The sequence below is a fragment of the Trifolium pratense genome, linkage group LG2, assembly GCF_020283565.1.
Source record: "Trifolium pratense cultivar HEN17-A07 linkage group LG2, ARS_RC_1.1, whole genome shotgun sequence".
Lineage (NCBI taxonomy): Eukaryota > Viridiplantae > Streptophyta > Magnoliopsida > Fabales > Fabaceae > Trifolium > Trifolium pratense.
The window spans coordinates 36,507,271-36,529,655 of NC_060060.1; the positions used below are offsets into that span (position 1 = coordinate 36,507,271).

Genomic DNA, 22,385 nt, shown 5'->3' on the forward strand with positions numbered 1-22,385 from the left:
TAGTCAACTTCACCGCTTCAGCTACAAGTGCTTATAACATGTCGACAATATTACACTTTGGGATCTCGCATCTTGCCGGACTGAAAAAGTCTAATGAGCACCGGCGGTGGATGATATCAGCAGTTTACCGAATGATATTATAAGCCACATTCTCTCTCTTCTCCCCATCAAAGAAACAATTGCCACAACCATTTTGTCAAAGAGATAGATTCATGGCTGACATCGTGTTGACAGTATCGACTTCCCTAATACCATCACATTGAATAGCATTTAATCTATGAGCATTTTAACAAGTTTATGGACTCTGTCTTGGTCTCTCATGACAACGTCGGCTCTAGTTTCATCAATAGTTTCCGCCTCAAAATTAAATACAGAAACAATAATCTTGCATGAAATTTAGGGTTTCCCTATGTCATCGAATGGGTCGACCTTGTTCAATGTGCACTCAAGTATCTTTGTCTCCATCTCGGTGACGATAATGGTGTGATTGGTCAAAAACCCATATTGCCAATAAGTATTCTCAGCTGCAAAACCCTCATAGGTCTCGACCTTGCTTGATTCCGTGTGAAGAGTTTTTCATTCTCTTCCACTGGATTTAGATTTCTATCACTCAATATACTTCATTTGGATTATATTGTATTTCAAACCGTTTAAGATTTCATATTTTGCTTTTGGCTGGATGTCCAAATCTTGAGGATCTACGAGCGACTCAAATTGATTAGTGCAGTTATCATTCAACGTTGGTGTTCATGTTTTCCGGTGTTCATGTTGGTGTTCAATTTGGGTAAGCTTAAGCTTTCAAACTCATGAATGGTAAGAGAATCTCCAAAATAGAAGTATATATATATGTCGCTCGTAGATCCTCAAGATTTGGACATCCAGCCAAAAGCAAAATAAAATCTTGAATTGTTTGAAACACAATATAATCCAAAATGAAGTACATTGAGTGATGGAAATCCAAATCCAATAGAAATGAAAAACTCTTCACACGGAATCGAGCAAGGTCGAGACCTTTGAGGGTTTTGCAGCTGAGAATACTTATTGTCAATATGAGTTTTTGACCAATCACATCATAGATTCAATGCTATTCAATGTGATAGTATCAGGGAAGTCAATACCGTCGTCAACACAGTGACAGACATTAATCCATCTTGACAAAATGGTTGTGGCAACTGCTTATTTGATGGGGAGAAGAGAGAGATTGTGGCTCAAAATATCATTCGGTAAACTGCTGATAACATCCACCTCCGCTGCAATAGAATCGTTCCAAGAACCGATTAACAATGTTCAAGTTATTTGGAAGAAATACTAATAGAATATATACATTTATGTGAATCCCCCAAGATATCCTATTAGAGTGAGTCAATTACTGAAACTACGAGGGACAAGTTCCTAGAACTCGGCAACTATGACTCATCACCTATCTGAAAATCTACGGTGCATACTGCACGGCCAAGCCAGAAAGGGAAGTAACAAGAGATTAGTAACACAATCACAAGATACAACTTGAATATGTGAGCATAAACTGATCAAGTGCGGGATTGATTTTGTTAATGTAAAATATTTAACATAAATCTCAATTTGAAAACCAATAGTATTATCATATGGAATTGGCCAAACTTGCTGAATATGAAATAAGTGATACATATCAAAGCCTTAACATGGTAAACAAGAATATCTATACGTACACAGATATATTATTTTTATAAGATCTCACAACACAAATAAGCACTTGATTAGAATTGAATCCAAACATGACATACAAATCGCAGCATAATATTACATATATATGCAAGTATTAGTGCAGACTAATAATAATATACATACACCAATATATTAAAACACAGTTAAACACGAATTTTATAATAAAACAACACACAATTTCAACTAAAAGAATGAACTAAAAGGATTTCGGGAAAAGAATAAACTTCAACTCAATCAAATTATGGTCCGGAATCAGTATATTAAACACGAATTTCATAATAAAACAACACACAATTTCAACAACACAATTGGGCATAAAAATCAAAATTCAAAAGTGTAAGCAACAAGAAAAGAAAGCACGATAGGACAAACTCATACCACAAAAAATTTGGAAAGGTTAAACCTAGAGCTGTCAAAGGGGCCGGCCCAGTCCGGCCTGGCCCGGCCTGCAGGGGCCAGATCAAATAAATGGGTCGGCCCAGCCCGGCCCGTTAACTTCATGGCCCGACCCGCTTAGCCCGACCCAATAAGCAAAAGCCTACATGGCCCGGTGGGCCGGCCCATTAATTTTCATAGTATTTTTTTTTAAAAAAAAAATATTCTACTAAATTTATGTTATATTTCTCAACTAAATCTTCAAGAAGGTAATTCGTATCCCTATATTTTCTCACATAATCTCCCAAACAACAATATCTTCCTCTTTATCCTCATCAAACAAACAAACAAATCTCTAACAAATAATCTCATTCTAATCCAATAAGTTTTTTGTCATATTATTATTATTACTTCCAAAAAAAAATTCCAAATTTTATATCTTTCATTCATCCATTGTAATTTAAGTAAAAACAAAAATAAAGAAAGAATATAAAATAAATACAATAAAAAGATGATAGGCTTAAAATAACCATATTCCAAGTTTTATATCCTTCGTTGTAATTGCAAAAAAAAAAATTCAAAAAAATATAAAAAGATGATTTGCTTAAAAATAGGAATAAAACAAATTATAGATAGGAACAAAACACAAATAATAACAATAAAACAACAAAAAATAATAAAAAAATTATATATGAATTTATGCATAAAAATAGGACCAAAATATAACAAAAAAAAAATTATAATTTTTTTAAAAAATAATTTTTTTAATTCTTTAAGGGGCCGGCCCAAAAGCCTGTGGGCCGGCCCATGACGACCCATGAAAAAGTCTGACCCGATAAGGTCCGGTCCGATAAGGTTCGGCCCCTTTTTATGAAGCACGGCCCGTGTAAAAAGATAGGGCTAATGGGCCGGCCCGATAGCCCGACCCTTTTTGACAGCTCTAGTTAAACCTCTAACTTGATTAGCGGTGAATTGTGCCCGATCCTAATTTTTCCCTACCTTAGCCTATTTATATGGAATAGCTAGGTCACTAGCCCGCAAGTCATGAATAAATTTTATTTTTATTTTAATTTCTAAAGCATATCTCTTACTCCCACTGACTCAAATCTTTGGTCCTTTTTACCTTTTTAGTTTTTTTCCCAAATCTTTAAACCTTTTAAAAACACTTTACCACTTGTACCCTTACTAAATTAAAACACTAATTAAATATATTTTCTCTTTTTTAATAAAGTAAGGGTAAAAATGACTTAACTTATCGATCTTTATGATTTCTTAATTTTCATACAAAACTCTAAAAAGACTAAAGTTTTGGGTTAGAGGGAGTAATTGATAAGATATTTTATGTTTTAATTATCGATTGTTAGTTGGTCCAATGGTGATTGGCGTTGTCGCGTTGAAGTTGGTAGGGAGAGAACCACAATTCGATCGCCGCAATTGCTATCGAAATGACTGAAACCAATTGATGTCAGAACTGATCTCAAACCCAATTAGACGGTCTAGTGAGCCGAATAATTAGTGAAAACAAAACAAAAATAAAATGTTTTATTTAATATTTATTTTTTTCAATAAAATAAAATCTAGGTTAGAGATGAAAATGTTACTACTGATTTGATTTGAGCTTAAGCGGGTTGAAGGAAGCATGCGCGGTAGCAGCAGCATTTCAGAAGCAAGATGGTTTGCAGTGACAATCACATTAACAACACTCTCCGCCATTACCATCTCTGGTATGTATATGTATTGTATGCTACTTCTCAAACTCAGATTCATAATATGCTATTGCTAATTCTTATTCACCTTTGGCGGCAGCAGCAGCAGCAGCAGCTTACATATTCAAGCGTAAATGTAACTCTCTCAAATCCAAAATCAATGAACTCGAATCATCTCTCATCTCTTGCTCCGATAAATGCGCCTCCGAAAGGCAAGGTCGAATTAGGGCTCAAAAGGTTGGTTTCCTTTTTTTCTTTTCTTTTTCCTTCTTAAATAATTTTAATTATTATTATTACTCTGATTCATTCATTTTCATAACTGTTTGCAGTTGTTGAGAAAACAACTAACTCAACCTAAATCACAAAACCCAAACCTCACTTCTTATCCTATGATTCCCATTGGTACCGTCCACTCTTGCTTCTCTACCAGGTTTAATATGTTTATTCATTATTATGTTATTAATTGTTCATTACTATGGCTCTGTTTGGTAAAAAATAGCGGATAGCTGACTAGCTTATAGCGGATGAGTTTACGGGGGATAGCTTATAAGCTAGCTTTTAGCGAATAAGTTAGCCGATTGAATTTGTAGTATTTGGTAATTAGCGGTTGAACTAGCTTATAACTATGAAATGACATAAAAAAGATATGTTTAATTAATTTTAAATTTTTTCAAGTAAGATGATAGGGGTACAATTGGAAGAAAAATGATAAGCTATAAGCTCATAAGCTACTTAAAATAGCGTTTGAAAAATAAGATATAAGCTCTTTTCTAAAAACTATTACCAAATAGAGCTTTTAGTTTATAAGCTAAAAGCTCTTATTGGCCTTCCCAAACAGAGCCTATATCAATTTTGATAATTCATTCGATTAGTTGTAGATCGTCGTTTTTGGTCCTTAAATGTTGAAAGCGTTATTATTTTTATCCAAGATAATTGAAATACAAGCGGGCAACAAGTTGTGCCACTAACGCTTTTTTGTTATTATTGAAATTACAAAAACATCTCTGAGTATGAGTATGTATTCCGTTAGTGATTCTATGGACTAAACTTACTAACAAAAGTCAAATTTGAGGACGACACGTCCAGGGATGTTTTTGTAATTTTAATACATTTAAGGATTATAGTGAGAGGGCTTAACAACTTCAAGGACTGAAATGACTATTTACTCTAATTAATATCCATATTTGGTTATTAGTTATTTATTTGTGCTTTATGAAATTATTATTTGTACGATGTTCTATTCATGATCCATGAAACATTGTTTCATATTAGTGTAGGTATGGGACACCAAGGCAACCATTACTTGTACCACTTGCTAGAGCATGTTTGGTTTTCAATACAACTCGTGTTCCTCCAGCATCACTTGAGGGTTTAGCGGATTATTCTCATTGCTGGATTATATATGTATTTCATTTAAATACTGATCTTGAAAAGATGTGGAAGCATCCATCTCAATCAGGGTTTAAGGCAAAGGTGTGTGACTCTGGTGTTATTTCATATCTTATCTATAAGTCAATGTCATCTTGCATTAATATTTGTAATTTTTCTTACGGATTAGTGGATGGATAGGTGAGAGTCCCTAGACTTAAAGGTGGAAGAATGGGAGTGTTTGGCACAAGATCCCCACATCGTCCGTGCCCCATTGGACTCACAGTTGCAAAGGTAAGCACACATGTTGGCCCTGTGAGATATTTCTGACATGACCTCAGAAATACTGCTCTCTTGATTAATATCACTCTGTTTTATTCAATTTAGAAACCAGCAAAGTACAAAGAACTTACAGCCTGTTAACCTCCATTGGTTCCTGTTTTCATTGACAATAATAAGCATTGAAAAAATGAATTTTACTCTCTTTTTGACAATGCATTCTTGATAACAAAACCAGTATTTCCAGGAATGTGGAAAATGTCAAAACTCTATTTTCAGCATTTCCAAAAATATGCGCTCTCACTAGTTAGCCATTCATCTCCTCTGTCACAACTCCTTACTGTTCAATGAAGTAACCTTACATCCATGACATGATGAAAGAAAAATTGGAAATGTTTTTGAAAAGCAAACGGCCCTTAATATTTCAGAAAATATCACTTTATCCTTGACACTCTAGAGTGCTATTTTCTCGTAGCTTTGCTGGATTGTTGCAGACCTATTACAGTTATTACTAATGTAGAATTTGGGATTCCATACCATTCTTACTAAATATAGGTTTCATTTTATGTACTGAAAGAAGCGATTCAGTACTTTTTAGGTAAATAATTGTAGTTTCAACATTTATGATGGTTATATGCATTGAATAAACTGATCCCCTACTAAAAGTATGAGTTCAGTATACAATTATTGTTAGACATGTTAGTCAGTTATTAACAAACTACCAATATTTTTTATTGTGTAAACATGTGACTCTTGTCACTTGGCTTAAAAATGGTGGCACGTAGAAATCAAGCTTAACTAAAGGTCTGCCTTTAGAAATAATATAAAATAAACAATGTTTTGTAAATTAACCATTTCTCCTCACGAAGAAAACCTAACCCCTTCTCCTCATTGGTGAATATTATATCATGTTATCTATGTTGCCTTCTCCATCGATCCCTAGATTTTCAACCTTTTTGTCTTTAATCAACCAAAAATCAAATGATGGATGTAAGTATTGTAACTTTTGTTTGATCTAACTGTGCACTGTAGGTAGAGGCTGTCCAGGGAAATATGATTTTGCTGTCTGGTGTGGATCTGGTTGACGGAACTGTAAGTCTCCATTCCTAATTTCTACGTCTTTTGCTAAATTTACCGCAATTATGTGCCTTTTGGCTTATTGTTTACTTGCTTTAACTATGAATTTCATGTTTTTTCTGTGAATCTGAAAGCATGATGCTGTATGATGATTTATACTTATTTTCTAATTCCCGTCAACAGCCGGTGCTTGATGTCAAGCCTTATTTACCATATTGTGACAGCATCCAAGATGCTGTGGTGCCAAATTGGCTTATGGTAATGCTCCATTATCCTTTAGCTATATTTGACTGTGCAATTTCTTTTATTTTTATATTATATCTCACATTTTATCATTTTGATTCTTTAATGATTATTGCTAACTTCAAGTAATTCCTAATATTTGTATTTCTTCAGGAGGATAACTTATTTTCAGTAGCTTCTATTAGCTTTTCAGAGGACTTCGCTTCATCACTTGAAAATTGTTGGATAATGGCGGTGAGTTGATAATGCTTGCTTGAAATGTTTAGTTCCTCCACCATATCCATCTTTTTCCTGACCCTCAAAAAGTTTTTTTTTTTCCATTGATACATTCATAACGTTAGCAAAGCGCGAGCTCTTAACTGTTTAATTGGATAATAGCTAATACTGAAGATTGCATTGAGAAGAGACGGTAAATTAAGTGGCTCAATAATATAGTTAGAAAATCAGGGACTGAAATGAACATGGCCTAAAATATAGGGACTAAAATTCAATCATATTTTGATTAATTATTTGTTTGAAACTTTGGTTGGTAAACTAGAATATATGTACCTCATTGGTCTCTACTGTGTAGTTAACTCTTTGCAGCTATAACTTCTTTCCAGTGTACATATTCCATAGCTTTCCTATTGCTTTTTGACTTTTTGTTTAACCTTAATTATTGGTGCTGGCCTCACTTGCTTACATTTCAATTGGTGGCGTGTAATGTATTTTAATTATTGTTTTAGCTCCAGAGCTCCTTAAATATCTTCAATAGGAGTTGTATTGTATAAACCTTAAGATATTTTCTAGTCCAATATTAGTTCTAGTCTAATAATGTTTGATCGTAAACCTTTTATTATTAGCTTATGTTGTAATTTGAATGAGAAGAGTAGTAATACAATTCCTAGTTAGAAGAATTGATCAGATAATGACTAAAAAATAAAGGTAGATAATGACTAAAAAATGCTCAGTAAAACTAATTTAATTTAATGACCTCTCTGAAGATTTAGGTCTTTAAAGTACGTGTAGTATCGTTCAGTCTATTTGGTGAGCCTTGGAGTACGACTTTAATTGATGTTTTACTTTGCAGAACTAGTGTACATTATTGAACATATGGTTTGTTTCATTTTTCTTTTTGTTCCTTCCTCCTCTTATACAAATCATTTGAGTGTGATGATTATCCCTTATTGCTTTAGGAAAAGAAGTCACTCTATGCATCACCAGGTGAGTTCCAAAGCCTAGTAACACAGGTTCTAGCGTGGGATATCCGATCATTGAGTCAGCGAATTAGGCCTCATGATGTTATCCTGAAGAAAGAAAAGGATCAACTTTTGGGTGATACTTCTGATGTAGATGAGCACCTAGATGAAACGGCTTTTGTCCGTGACAGAGAGCAGAATTCTCCAAATTCTATGGAAGTAATTTATCACCTAATTTTGGAGGGACTTGATGTCTCGTATAAAATTGATCATGATGGTAATGTCATTGTAGAAAAGGTATCAACCTTTGCTGTCTTGGACAATAAGATTAATAGTTCCTACAATTACTTGACATGGAAAGACAAGTTGCGTTGATTTCTATTGTTGTACCTGATTACCTTTTCCTTTTACAATTACCTGGTTACATTTTAAACCTTATTGAATTTTATTTTCTTTTTTGACAATTGCTTTTATAAAAAAACTCATGTTAAAAGGAAGTTTAGATGGATTTTGGTTTGCTTATGCTTTTATTTTCAGTTGGTGTATTTTCATTATAATTACAGAATTATTTTTTATTTTATTTTTAAATCTTGTGAAGAAATGCCAAACACCTTTTGTTAGAGTTTCTACTTCCAGCCCGCACTTGACAACCGGTGAAGGTAAGAGTTCACTTCACCTTGTAAAACATCATACTGTTTCTTTCCTTTTAGGGAATCCAATAACGAGTCAATCAAACACACTATTTATTTAAAGTGTTGTTTAATCTTTGCACCATTCTATTTTGTTTTTTTTTTTTTGATAAAGGGGAAAATAAAAAGACAACAACACAAACTAACGAGGACGCTGCCTCAAGACACCCGTTGCATCCGCAACCAGCACATGCGCTATTTGCGGAGGCGGAGAAGTCCATAACTTAATATTAACATCTGACTGAGCACCATATTTAGCCAACCAATCAGCACATTCATTCCCTTCTCTAAGAGTATGAGAGAAAGATAAAGACCAATTACGCGTCCGGAGGATACGAATCTGACCAAGAACAATTGCGTAAGGGTGAAAATTATTGTCATCTTCAAGGATGAGATCAATAGCTGACTTAGAATCAGATTCCAAGTTAATCGTACGGTAGCCTAAGCCCCAAGCCAATTGAAGCCCTTTGAGAATAGCATAAAGCTCTGCCAAAAGGTTAGAAGCATGACCACAAGAACCGGAGAAACCATGCATCCATTCGCCAATATCATTGCGGATAAGACCACCAAAACCAGCACGACCCGGATTTCCGAAAGAGCTACCATCCACATTCAACTTCAAACACGGAGCCGTTGGTGGAATCCAAGTTACTTGCCGAGTGATGTGCGCCCTATTGGGTATGTTCAAAACCTGCAAAAGAAAATTGTGAGAGTTAGAAATACAATTTACTATCAACCAAATAGGCTTCCTATTAGATTGAAAAATTTCCTCATTTCTAGCTTTCCAAATTTCCCAACAAGTGGTGACAAAAAGGGACCCATCCGGTCCAGTAGCATGAAGGCGAAACCAATCACAAACATCAGTGACAAAAAAATTAGCCAAATTGGGAAAATGACTAGCCATCCAAACAGCCCAAGACAGGGGGCAATCCCGGAGAGTATGAAGAGCAGTTTCATGCAAATGGTTACACCTAGAACAAGACGAGTCCGAAGTTAGGTGACGAAACATACGAACTGAGTTAGTGGGAAGAGAATTGTGAGTGATAAGCCATGCAAATAGTCTCATATTCTCAGGCACTTGAAGCTTCCATATCCAACTCCAAGAAACAACAAGGTCATCTTGATGCACTAAATGAGAGTCTAACCACTGATAACCACTAGATGCCGTATAGATCCCATTGGAGGAACCATTCCAAATCAGAACATCATCATAATTGTCGTCCAAAGAGATGCTTCTAATGTTATCCTTAATAAGACTAGGAAGAATAGTGTAGAGTTTTTGAAAGATCCACTGACCATCTTCCACCACATCTTTGACTTTGAGGGAAGTGTCACTAATATCGACATAAGGAACCAAGTTACAAAGATAATCATCACCGATCCACTTATCATACCAAAAGGAAATCTCTCCACGACCAACCCTACAAATAAAACCATCTTTAAGAACATCCTTCGCTTTGACAATTGCTCTCCAAACACACGAAGAACCCTGAGAAACATTAGTGTACCAGAGGTGGGTATCACCAAGATATTTACCAATAAGCATTTGGACCCATAGTTTTTGAGGACTATTGAGAATATCCCAAACATGTTTCCCCAACATAGCTGTATTAGCCTTTCTCGTGGTCCTAATGCCAAGACCGCCCTTAAGTCTAGGCTTAGTTAAAGTAGACCAACCAACCCAATGACAAGAGTTACGACCCCACACAAAATTACGAATAATAGAGTCAATATTATTACAAACAGAACTAGGGAGCCAAAGATTTTGCATACTATAAATAGGCATAGCAGTTATCACACTTCGAGCAAGAGTCACACGACCGGCCCTACTAAGCAAATTGCTCTTCCAACCAGCAAGACGACCATTGATTTTATCCAAAATGTAATTGAAATCAGAGATTCTCACTCTACCCGTTAACATAGGAAAACCAAGGTACTTACCAAGATTGTATGTATGCTGGAACTCAACAATAGATTCAAACTTCATAACTTTGGATCTAGGAACATTAAGAGAAGGGAAAAACCTGGATTTTTGGATGTTTACCTTCAAACCTGAAGCCCTGCAAAAATTGTTAATAACATTTTGAACTAACCTTACCTGGGAGGCTTTAGCTTCGGTAAACAAGAGACAATCATCAGCAAAAAGTAAAAATGAAAACCCAAATAAATTAGATTTTTCAGTAGATATCCATTGCACATCATCTGTTGACTTGAAGTTTTAAATTTTTGGAAACTACAAAATTAAAACTTAAAGTGACTAAAATTGCGAGTAAGTAAAAATAAAAGACTATTTAAGTCTATTTAAAATTGCTTAATGAGGTAAAGAATGTAGGGATTTAGATTGGGTGTAGTAGTGTTTTAAAAATCTCGATTGGCTTTAAAGCAAACGACACCATTTTTAGTCTTTTCTTTATGGATTTTTTTTTTTATTAAAATTGAAATTTGAAAGTCTAAGAACTCATACAAGATAAGAAAGAACTTGAAATTATAATATTTGAATTTAAAGAATCTGTGTGAATAATATGGTGGAATAATATGTTTAGAATTTTAATAAAAAAAAAAGTGATGTTAAATGGTGTATCCGGTGCACTTGTTAAGCATACCACAAATAGAAATAAAACATAAAGTTAATGTTGATAAAAATAACTTTTTACACTTTCAATGTATTGAATGCACGAATTTCAACACAAAAATTCCTTATTTGTGTGTTTAACTAGTGCATCGGGTGCACTATTTAACATTTTCCTTAAAATTATACTACATTACTACGTATCAGGATTGTCGGCGTACCCAATAAATCAGAGTCGTTGGATAACGAAGGTGCATTGATCCTAAAAATGTGCTATCTACACTTTATTATTTTCATTACACTCCTTCATTCATCTTTCTCTCTCTCTCCGTGGATCTCTTTTCTCCGAAGTCTCTCTCTCTGCAACTACACAAATCAATGACGCAATGAAAATTGAACTTGTTCCTCTCACAATGCATCACACTCCTTTGATCTTCAAATTCAACAGATTCGCAGTAAAACGGCGCGTTTAGACTCGTCTTCCTTACTAACCAAGTGTGGATCTAGCGAAGTAGTAGAAGAAGAAGAAGATGCAGTGGTACTTAGTCGCTACGCTTCTCACAGTTCTCACCAGTTCTCAGGTCTCACATTCACTCTCCACTTTCCTATTTCCCTATTAAACCCTAATTTCATCAATTTCATTTTTACAATTTCACGTTTCAGGGAATATTAACAACACTATCACAAACCAATGGAGCATATACCTATGATTATGCAACTGTTCCATTTCTCGCCGAAGTTTTCAAGCTTGCTGTATCAAGTTTGTTACTTTGGAAGGAATGCCAAAAGTCACCTTTACCAAAGATGACAACGGATTGGAAAACAGTTACTTTGTATCCAATTCCTTCTGTTATATATCTCATTCATAATAATGTTCAGTTTGCTACCCTCACTTTTGTTGATACTTCCACATATCAAATCATGGGTAATTTGAAGATTGTTACCACTGGAATACTATTCAGGTGTGCATTATCATCATCATTTTTATCAATCAATGAATTCAGATTCAATTATTTCTAGGCTTATGTTATGTTAGATAGACACTTATATTTCTCAGTCATTGTAGTAGTGTAAATTAGAGCTTATTTATTTCTAGGCTTTTCTTGGGGAGGAGGCTTTCTAACTTGCAGTGGATGGCTATTGTGTTGTTGGCTGTTGGAACAACCACAAGTCAGGTACCAATTTTTTGAAGCCTTACAAATATCGGTATTTTTGGTGTCGTTTTTGTACAGCAAACATGATTTCTGGAATGTGTACTCTTTCTACTGTTTATATTCCTCGTCCCAATGATAATTGTGCGTTTCTGTAAAAGTTTATATATTAAGATTTATTCTGGAGTGATAATTGTAACTTGCTAAGATCCTTTTAGCTTCAAATAGGACCAAGTACATTACCGGGTTAAAGGGTTTTTAAAGAATGTCAACCAGATATTGGTTTCCCCTTAGAACACTACGAGGTCGTAGAATGGTTATACTAGTATAAGTGGCACGTCTATATAGTCAGAAAGAGGACTGCCTGAACCATCATTTGGTTAGTAGAGGAAGAATCTTTCGGGGAGGATAAGAAATCCTCCTAAATAAATAAGAATGAAAATAAAATAAAGTGCTAAAGTGTCTTACAAATACATCAAAGCTGCTAATATCTTTTCATGTTAGTATTAGTAGTCAATATTTCCTTGAAATAACCATGTGAACTGGACCTAAGAAATGCAATGAACTTGCATGTTAAATTACATCGGATTTGAAGCCCCCAAATACATCAAATTAAGAATAGATGCCTTATATGCTCACATCACAATTACTTGAATTCAATCTTCTTACATTGACTTAATTAGTTCAAAAACTTCCCTTTATCATTTTATACACACTTTTTTGTTTGGGACTTTGGGTCAGTATATTGGGAAAATTGGCCCTGTGAAACAAGATGTTACTGAGATGGAATATATACCGATTGTTTTTTTAGGTCAAGGGCTGTGGAGAGGCTTCCTGTGACTCCCTTTTCTCAGCACCAATTCAGGGTTACATGTTAGGAGTTCTATCTGCTTGTCTCTCAGCATTAGCTGGAATTTATACAGAGTTTTTGATGAAGAAAAACAACGACAGCTTATACTGGCAGAATATACAGTTGTACACGTAGGTTTTTTTTGTTGTGTTTTTGAATGTCATAATTTCAAATCTCTGGATAGCCACGTGAACACATTTGCGATATGATAATCTTTTGAACTCTTGTTTAAAAGCTATTTCTTATTCATTTTATCTCCCCTTTTGCACTATCAAATGTACATGGATCACGAAATGAATTTTATATTTTTACATTGACTTAAGAAGGAGCATGACATATTCCTATTACTATTTAATTTGTCCATTTTTGTGTGATAAGGGTTGTGTTTTTTTCGGTTGCTTTGTTTTATGTTCAATACAGTTGCATTTCCATTATTGTTGGAATATCCAGCAACATAAGGATGAAGTACTCTTTTAGCTATTTTTCAGTTTTCTTTTTGTTTGAAAATTATGAGGCATATATTTCCGTACCATTTTTCGTAGGAAGTTGTGACAAGCGTTGCTTGATTATGGTCAAGTTTTTAGTTATCTACTAAGAGAAAGTACAAATTAAATGAGTTTCTTTCCCCAGGTTTGGTTCAATTTTCAATCTGGCAAAGCTTATTGTGGATGATTTCAGAGGTGGCTTTGAAAATGGGCCCTGGTGGCAACGCATTTTCAATGGATACACTATCACGACCTGGTTGGTGGTATTAAATCTAGGGTCTACCGGTCTTTTAGTTTCATGGTTAATGAAACATGCTGATAATATTGTAAAGGTATATCTTTCAACCCTCTTGCAAGCCTTTTTCCTCTTGTATTTTTCCATACTTCATATATTTGATGAATTCTTTATGTGAAATTTCTTTTCCACTGAATAATCTTTTTTTAAAAGGTAAACATTAATTTTTATGGGACACTGAAATTAGTAAAAAGCATCACACATAGTCTACATTCCGTTTATGTATTTCTTTTGTTTTTTTCTCCCTAACTGTTTGTTGTATCTGCTTTCTTAGGTCTATTCCACATCCATGGCAATGCTGCTGACAATGATTCTATCAACATTCCTCTTCAGCTTCAAACCTACACTGCAGGTAAACTTCCTACCCAAGCAAGGCCAAAATTTGTATGGAATAATCCTGTATTCTCCCCTTAATCTTTTGGATTTTAAGATACCACATGATGATATAATCATATGATGTTGTTTTACAGGATAAGCAAAGTAGTTTGCTTTTGCCGTAGTTTAGAATGAATCTGTTCTTAAATTTTATGAAATGCTTGATTTGATTATTCTTATTAAAACATATTTTCTATTTCATGCATTGACTTAATTTCTTATAACAGTATGTTTAACAAATGTTTCTTTTTTTCCTCTGATTTTTGTTGAAATTGAATATTGGTATGATTGTTTGAAATCTTTCATGTCATTGTTGACAGGCTATAACTGGATGATAATTTCCTGTTTATTTCTCTTTGCAGCTATTCTTGGGAATTATTATTTGTATGATGTCTCTACACATGTATTTTGCCCCACCAAATATGCTCTTAGATATGCCATTACCAGTTAAATCAGATGAAGAAGAGAGGCTCGTTGAAATTTCAGTTGATCGGAGAACACGTTCATGATGTATATTGTCATCTGAATACAATGCTTTGGTAATTGAACATTTATTTCAATTATAAATTTTGTTTTACTTTATCAATACATCAAAAAAATTATTACCATATGACATCTGGCATTTCTAGCTGGATGATACTCGTAGCATTATGATGGATATTTTGCAAGTATACAAAATTATCGCAAGTAGTAAAAATTATCGATCCTCAGGGATTGTTGTAATTCAAACACGAATTGAATTCATACTTAAACACATAAATTGAAATGTAAAAATGGGGGGGAAATTTGCTTGGTTCAAATTTCGATCATAAACTTAGGAAATAAATTGGAGTTGAAATCAATAGAAGACAAGCGATTGATCCTTCTGGTTCATCTAATTACTATTTCTCTCGGTAATTTCATGTATAATTACAAATTACTCAGATTAGTTTCATGATTAGATTAAATATCAAATGATTATGCCCAATGTCTTGGTAACATAATCCTCTCCATTGATCATCGATTCCTAATGTCTTAGGTAATCTATGATCAATTGAGGTTTACAAACTTTAATCTTTTAATCTCAATTAACAATCCGAAATATTTAAGTGAAAGTTAATTGATCAATTATCCGAAATATTTAACTATTTATTTGATGTAAATTTTGATTAAACGAGTAAGATTGTTGCCGTGTGACCTAGTAGTGTTCCTGGGTGAAAAGTGGAAACATCATCACTTTTCTTGACACCAACAGTAGTGCTTGGTACATCTTACGCTACAAAACCCCCCCACATAGCGGGAATCTCATGAAATGACCACCCTTGTAAATCATATATAACTGTAAAAACAAACACGACCGTGTCCTTTGATTTAACGGCACAATATAATGTTCATACATGTGCAGATCCATACAAAGATAATCCCATTGAGCACAACAGAGGGGGGTACATAATAATATACACCAGTTCAATTTAAATATATTGAGCTTTCTCCGGTTTTAAAAGACAATTATATGTCCCTTCCTGCTAATTTTCCCGTCATGATCTTAAAAACATCTATACATATACATTGAAGTGGTATTAGTTAATTAGAAGACATATTTGTCAGGAATGGAAATTGTACCTGTATAGAATGAAATTGCAGCTATTACGGTTTATTGTTCCTGTTGATTCACTTGCAAGCAAGCCATTGATATTTTTTAGTTTTCAATAACCCCCCGCCCACTCTTTTGTTTACAGGTTTTCCCAAGAAGGCCTGCTAAACTAATATGTCCTATAGCAGAATATTATTTCAATCTGCAATGGTTCAGTCAATTTCCAAAAGCATGGACATCTTCATTGGATGATTTTGACTCTATGGTGATAGCTAATTTGAACATCCCATGTATTGAAGGAAAATATGGTTTTAACTATTAATGAAATGCACAACATGTGATTTACTCGAAAAAGGATGCTGTCTTTGGAATTAGGCGAAGTCTTTATTTAACTTCTCTCTGCCGGTACTGATAGGGGTGCTATCCAAATACCCATTGACCCTCTATGGCATAAGAAGTCTAGCCATCATATATGTAGTCTAATTTCTACCTGGTTTCAGTACAAATTAAGCAAGTTTTCACCATAACTAATTTGAATAGACCTGTTTTATAGTTTATCACTTTGATGCTCATATTGAAAGTTTTTGTTGGAGAAAATGTGTTCTCTATCCTGCTACTAGAAGTGACTGGATCGTAGTTAACTGAATCATGTCCATTTTATAGTTGTATTAAGGGATGAAGGGTTTGACTGATTTTCTTTCTCTGGAAAGAGCTTATTGCTAAAGGATTTGTGAAAATGAATATTCCGTGTTTGAATTTGAACAATGTTGTCAGATATAACAAAAACAAAAGATGAGTCGAGTTGGGAATGTGTTCTCTTAGATGTGCTTATGTATAAGATCAGCTTTCAAAAATAATAAAGAAGAGATCAGCGAATATGGAATTCGGTTTTGTTTTGTTTGCTTGTAAGTACAAAAGTTGGAAAAACACATAAACATTTAAAACTAGAATCTGGATGGTGTAGTTTGAAAAACTTCAGCAGATAAAGCAGATCTTCCATCATCAGATCTTCCATCATCTGGGTCATACAAAAGTCCATGTTCCGAACAGATAAATGATACATCTCTCAACTTTAAGAGTGTATCGAACATTTTGTCGACTTGTAAAAACAAAAAACAAAAAATTTAAAATACATAAAACAAAAAAATAAATAAAGGAAATGCTTTTAAAGTTAAACAAAAAATTTAAAATACATAAACAAAAAAATAAATAAAGGAAATGTTTTGCAACCGTCCGGGAAGCACGGACTCTATTGCATAAAGCAGCGGAGCGGGGCAGTAAAACATAAAGTAATTTCAGGATCTTCCGCCAACATTTCTAGCGATTCTGTACGCCGATACTGCGTCATTTCATAAAACCTACTTGATGCAAAAAATAGAATACTTTTTTCTTCTAATTCGGTGTTGGGCTTTTCAATAATATCATATAAGAAGACATCCATGAAGCTGGGTCTCTCGTGCCAAGAGTACAAATCCGGCAGTACGTTCGCCCTTTTCATTAATCCCGCTGCATAGCAAGAATCGCACGCGAACACAAGTTCTACACCATTTGGTAACATTTGACAGAGTTTGAAAAACTTCAGCAGATAAAGCAGATCTTCCATCATCTGGGTCATACAAAAGTCCATGTTCCAAACAGATAAATGATACATCTTTCATCTTTAAGAGTGTATCGAACTTTTCGTCGACTTGTAAAAACAAAAAATTTAAAATACATAAAACAAAAAAATAAATAAAGGAAATGCTTTTAAAAGTTAAACAAAAAATTTAAAATACATAAAACAAAAAAATAAATAAAGGAAATGTTTTGCAACCGTCTGGGAAGCACAAACTCTATTGCATAAAGCAGCGGGGCAGTAAAACATAAAGTCATTTCAGGATCTTCCGCCAACATTTCTAGCGATTCTGTATGCCAATACTGCGTCATTTCATAAAACTTACTTGATGCAAAAAATAGAATATTTTTTTCATTTATTTCGGTGTTGGGCTTTTCAATAATATCATATAAGAAGACATTCATGAAGTTGGGTCTCTTGTGCCAAGAGTTCAGATCCGGCAGTACGTTCGCCCTTTTCGCTAATCCCGCAGCATAGCTAGAATGCACGCGAACACAAGTTCTACCCCATTTGGTACCATTTGACATAGAGTTTGAAAAACTGCAACAGATAAAGCAGATCTTTCACCATCTGGTTCATACAAAACTCCACGTTGCGAACAGATAAATGATACATCTTCCATCTTTAAGAGTGTATCGAACTTTTCGTCGACTTGTAAAAAACAAAAAACAATTTTTTTTTGTTTTGTTTATGCCTCCGTTAATTTGAATAACTTCTATACGTTAGAGACGAAGGGTTGGGCTTTCGATGCACAACCTGGCCCATTAATAGTGATGAAATGTTGGGGTAGGAGAAAAAAAATTAAAAAAGGAGAATATTTTTCATACCCCAACATTTATACCTTTACCCCTACAAAATAATTTTTTTCCCAATTTTATCCTTTCTATCATTTGAGTTTACCCTAAAGCTTTCCGGTGTATATAAGTTTTCCAAAATTGATACAAGATAATTTACATACAGGAAAAGGTTGAAAAAGATTTCCGGTAAGATGAAGAATTTTCAGGAAACGTTTTATAGATCCACTCTTTTGTTTGTTTCTTCATCCCAATTTTTCCGATCTAAATTACAACAATTTGGTTTATCCCTTGCTGGATCTATAAATGCTTTCTTTAGGTTAGAGAAGAAGGTTGAGAATCACTTTAAGTTTAAGTTAAAGTATCCAAATACAAATCAATTTACATTCAACTCACTTTTAACCAAATTCAATTCTGTCGGAATCAATTATTTTTGCCGCTAAACTAAACACATACCAAATTTGCAGAAAAATGTTTTTTTCCCCATTTTTCTATCTTTTTTAAAATAAAAAAATCAAATGGTCCAATAGAATTATGACATGTAAAAAAAATGTCATGTGACCAAGCTTTTGGTCAAAATAGTCATAAAGAAAAGTTCACAAAATGCAAAAGGAGACAAATGCCTTAAATTTGCATATTAGTCAACAATTGTTTTTCGTATATTTGAAAGTAGGGGGAAAAAATTGTGAGGTCAAAACAACAATTTAGCCTATTTAAAATTCTTTAAATTTCACTCGGATAAAATACTTCATAAATTCTTATTATTGTGAACGCTTTTCAAATTAATAATCCAAACTACAAAATTTATATAAAAAAAATTTAATTCCTCAAAAAAAAAAAACCACAAAATACTATTTCAACCAAACATACTATAAGAAACCATACTATAAGAATCATGGGATGAAGTTGCTCGTGTGAGTACCTTTAATGTAATCCCTCATTATATTAAAATGACATAAACAAAATACAAAATAAGGAAACACATTTAACGTGATTATTTTTATCTAATACTCTTATAAATTTAAATTTATTCCATGTATACCCTTATTTAATTACTCTTTATTCAACTAACTTACTTAATTTTAAACTCTTTCATATTAAATAATGATATAAGTGAAATTGAACGTTTAAAACATTTGAAAATTGATCAAAGTTTCTTATGAAAATGACAATTTTTTTGTCCTAAGTGTTTCTTATAAAAAAGTCTGAGAGAGTAATTTCTAAGGAAATTTGATTTTTTTGTATGGTCCCATTAGTGAGTTATAAATTTGATTTTTCTTAGTTTATTTTCAATAATACCTAATACTTATTTCTTGTTACAGCTTGTATATATAAAGAGCTTCAATTGTTGTCTAATAACTCATTCAACAAATTATCTTTTGCTCTAGGTAGCCAAATTGGAGGGATGACATTCTCCGACTTATTTACTAAATTACTATCACTTTGCTAACAATGTTGTGTACAATGTATTGCAAAGAGAAATAGGACGAAAATATTAACGAATTTAGGTTGATTCACTTTAAAAATTAATCAAATATCAATCTAATTGACCGTGCCCAATTCAAGAGGATTGAATCCTTGGACTCATTCATAAGCAAAAAAAATTAATTTCACACTCAATAAAAAATAGTTAAAAGTATTTAATTTTTTAATCTTATGTAAAAAAAAAATACATTAATTAGTCAAACAATCCTAAAAATAGTCAAAATGCACATGCGGCAGCCGGCAATGAAAATTACGGTTATCCTAAATGATCCTTGAGTTTTCAACAAAACTACAAACAAGCCCTTTATGGATGCATGTCACTATTATATGTTGGGGCATTTCATCATTGATGAAATAAATGGTCATGGTTCTTGCGGTGCTCTCCATTATCTACATCACATCCCCAATTTATTTATGGAAGGAATGCCCCATGTTAAGAAGATAATTTTTGAATGGTAATTCAGCAAAAGGTCTTGCTAACCGGTGTACAAGATATTTTTAAGTATTTTATTTAAATAAATTTTTTATTCAAAAAATTAAACATTATAATTTCCAATCATTTGAATTTATGCATTTCCATAAATAATCTATAAAAAAATCTTAATATTTAAAGTCTTAAAAAGTTCCTTTGGCAAATTATTAGTATGTTAAATACTTATATTAGTTGTTTTACACATTGTCAGGACTAATGTAGTAATATTTTATTGGAATTTTTAACTCTTTAAACATTAAATATTTTGTATTATTAGACGTTAAATTTTTACTTTTAGATAGCTTAACATGTGTTCTATACCATTTTGTTCTGGATACACTAAAGTAGTCCCACATCGCTTGGTGATCGAATCTAAAAGTAGTTTATACACAACACCCACACCTTTCAAATCACCGAGACGCCTTTTCTTCAAAACGGTTAATCTCTCGGAGATGTCGACTTGAGGTCGGATCGAAACATCGACGCCGTCTGTGGGAAACGAACTTGCGCATGCTCGTGGGTCGAAACCCGTTAGACCCTTAGCCTCGACTATGGGGCTACTGTTCCGGATATATCAAAATAGTCTCACATTGCTTGATAATCAATGCTAAAATTAGTTTATATACAACACACACCTTTCAAACTATCAATGCGCCTTTTCTACAAAGGACAGTAACCAACTCAACAAAATATCTTTTATAAAAGATAATTGTGAAGTATCGCACTTCAAATAATATCTCCATCGTAAACTTAATTTTTTTTAAAAAAAAGATAGAGTAATATTCATTAATCAAAATATCATATTTCACTATAAAAGTTCATCATGTCAACCTCTCATTGCACATTCATAATCCTACAAACCTCATTGTATCACCATATTTTGAAAACTTTAATTTTTAAATAATTTGCTATCCAAGGATTCATCAACTCTCAATTTTGAGTGAAAAAGGAAAAACAAACAAAAAATGGTTATAATTTTGTTCAAATTAGTCTAATAATCAATCAATAGGATGCTCAATAAAAAGTTTTTATTTTTATTTTTTTACAATGAGTTGAGAATCGAACCCAACACCTATAGCGTCCTACCCAAACTCCTTACCACTAGACCAAACCTAGTGACTTATGCTCAATAAAAAGGTTATAATCGTACTTTAGTGCATATAAATACTATGATAAATTGAGAATGCACATGAACAAGAATATTCCTAGAGCTGTGCAACTAAATATCTAGTCTCTTTGTTTCTTTTTAAGTGTCGTTTTAGATCACGACACATATGTTAATACATAATTTTAATCAGTAATATCTTTAATTATATATTATAAAAATTTTTGAAAAAATTATATTTTAAAAATATTCATCGAGACAAATTGAATAATATTTTATATGTTAATATTTATTTTTATATATTAATAAAAAAACACGGTCAAAATAAATTATATGAATAGTACATACGATTCTCAAACGACACTTAAAATAGAACGGAGGAGTATTTTGTTTTTGGAAAATGTTAACTTGTGCCCTTATAACACATTTTAATAAGATAAATGTCAAAATATACTCTTAAAAATTGTGTAATCAACTTTTTTAACGTTTAATATTTTGTATTATTAAATGCTAAATTTTTATATTTAGGTATCTTATAACGTGCTACGTAAGGGCACACATGACGCTTTATTTTTTTAACCAAAAATAATATCTGAAATTAATGAATACTCTCCTCTTTCTTTTTTGGGGAGTAACGATGCACTCTCTCATCAAACCATATTTGTGCTGTGGTGTGAAATTAAAATGCAATAAATGAGATGGTGGTACTTAATCCTTATAATTGGACCACTGGAACGGTGTGATGGGTGGTAGGCCGATGGAGTGATAGCAATTTGGAGCACCTCTTTTGGTAAATAACTGTCACAAGTAAGGGCATTCCATTTCCCTCATTACATTCCAAAACCCCCCAACAAAATGCATCATTTTCGGCCGTTAATTTAACTAAAATCTTAAATTCAATTCATCGTTAGTTAGTTTACTGGTGATTGACGCAAGATTTGATAGAGAAAATTATATCTCGTAATTGCGATCGAAAGAAAATTGAAATCATTTAATA

The 22,385-nt window shown here is 33.2% G+C and overlaps 2 protein-coding genes across 5 annotated transcripts; both read left to right on the forward strand.

Moving 5' to 3' along the window:
• Nucleotides 1-3,658: 3,658 nt before the first annotated feature.
• On the forward strand, nt 3,659-8,430 carry LOC123910090. Of its 4 annotated transcripts, none has more exons than XM_045961135.1 (9): nt 3,659-3,803; nt 3,889-4,022; nt 4,115-4,215; nt 5,063-5,258; nt 5,355-5,447; nt 6,465-6,524; nt 6,693-6,767; nt 6,906-6,986; nt 7,928-8,430. In XM_045961135.1, the coding sequence occupies exons 1-9, from the start codon at nt 3,719-3,721 to the stop codon at nt 8,303-8,305; spliced, it is 1,203 nt and encodes a 400-aa protein (XP_045817091.1). In that variant the 5' UTR covers nt 3,659-3,718; the 3' UTR covers nt 8,306-8,430. The 4 variants fall into 4 exon arrangements, with proteins under 4 accessions (XP_045817091.1, XP_045817090.1, XP_045817092.1 ...); XM_045961134.1 differs by having other exon boundaries at nt 3,669-3,803; nt 3,886-4,022; XM_045961136.1 differs by having other exon boundaries at nt 3,669-3,803; nt 3,892-4,022.
• A 3,016-nt stretch (nt 8,431-11,446) lies between these two features.
• LOC123909701 (CMP-sialic acid transporter 1) lies at nt 11,447-16,609 on the forward strand. Its single transcript, XM_045960579.1, has 8 exons — nt 11,447-11,769; nt 11,852-12,150; nt 12,285-12,363; nt 13,151-13,320; nt 13,820-14,006; nt 14,244-14,321; nt 14,707-14,883; nt 16,063-16,609. The coding sequence occupies exons 1-7, from the start codon at nt 11,719-11,721 to the stop codon at nt 14,851-14,853; spliced, it is 1,011 nt and encodes a 336-aa protein (XP_045816535.1). The 5' UTR covers nt 11,447-11,718; the 3' UTR covers nt 14,854-14,883; nt 16,063-16,609.
• The last annotated feature ends 5,776 nt before the right edge of the window (nt 16,610-22,385 follow it).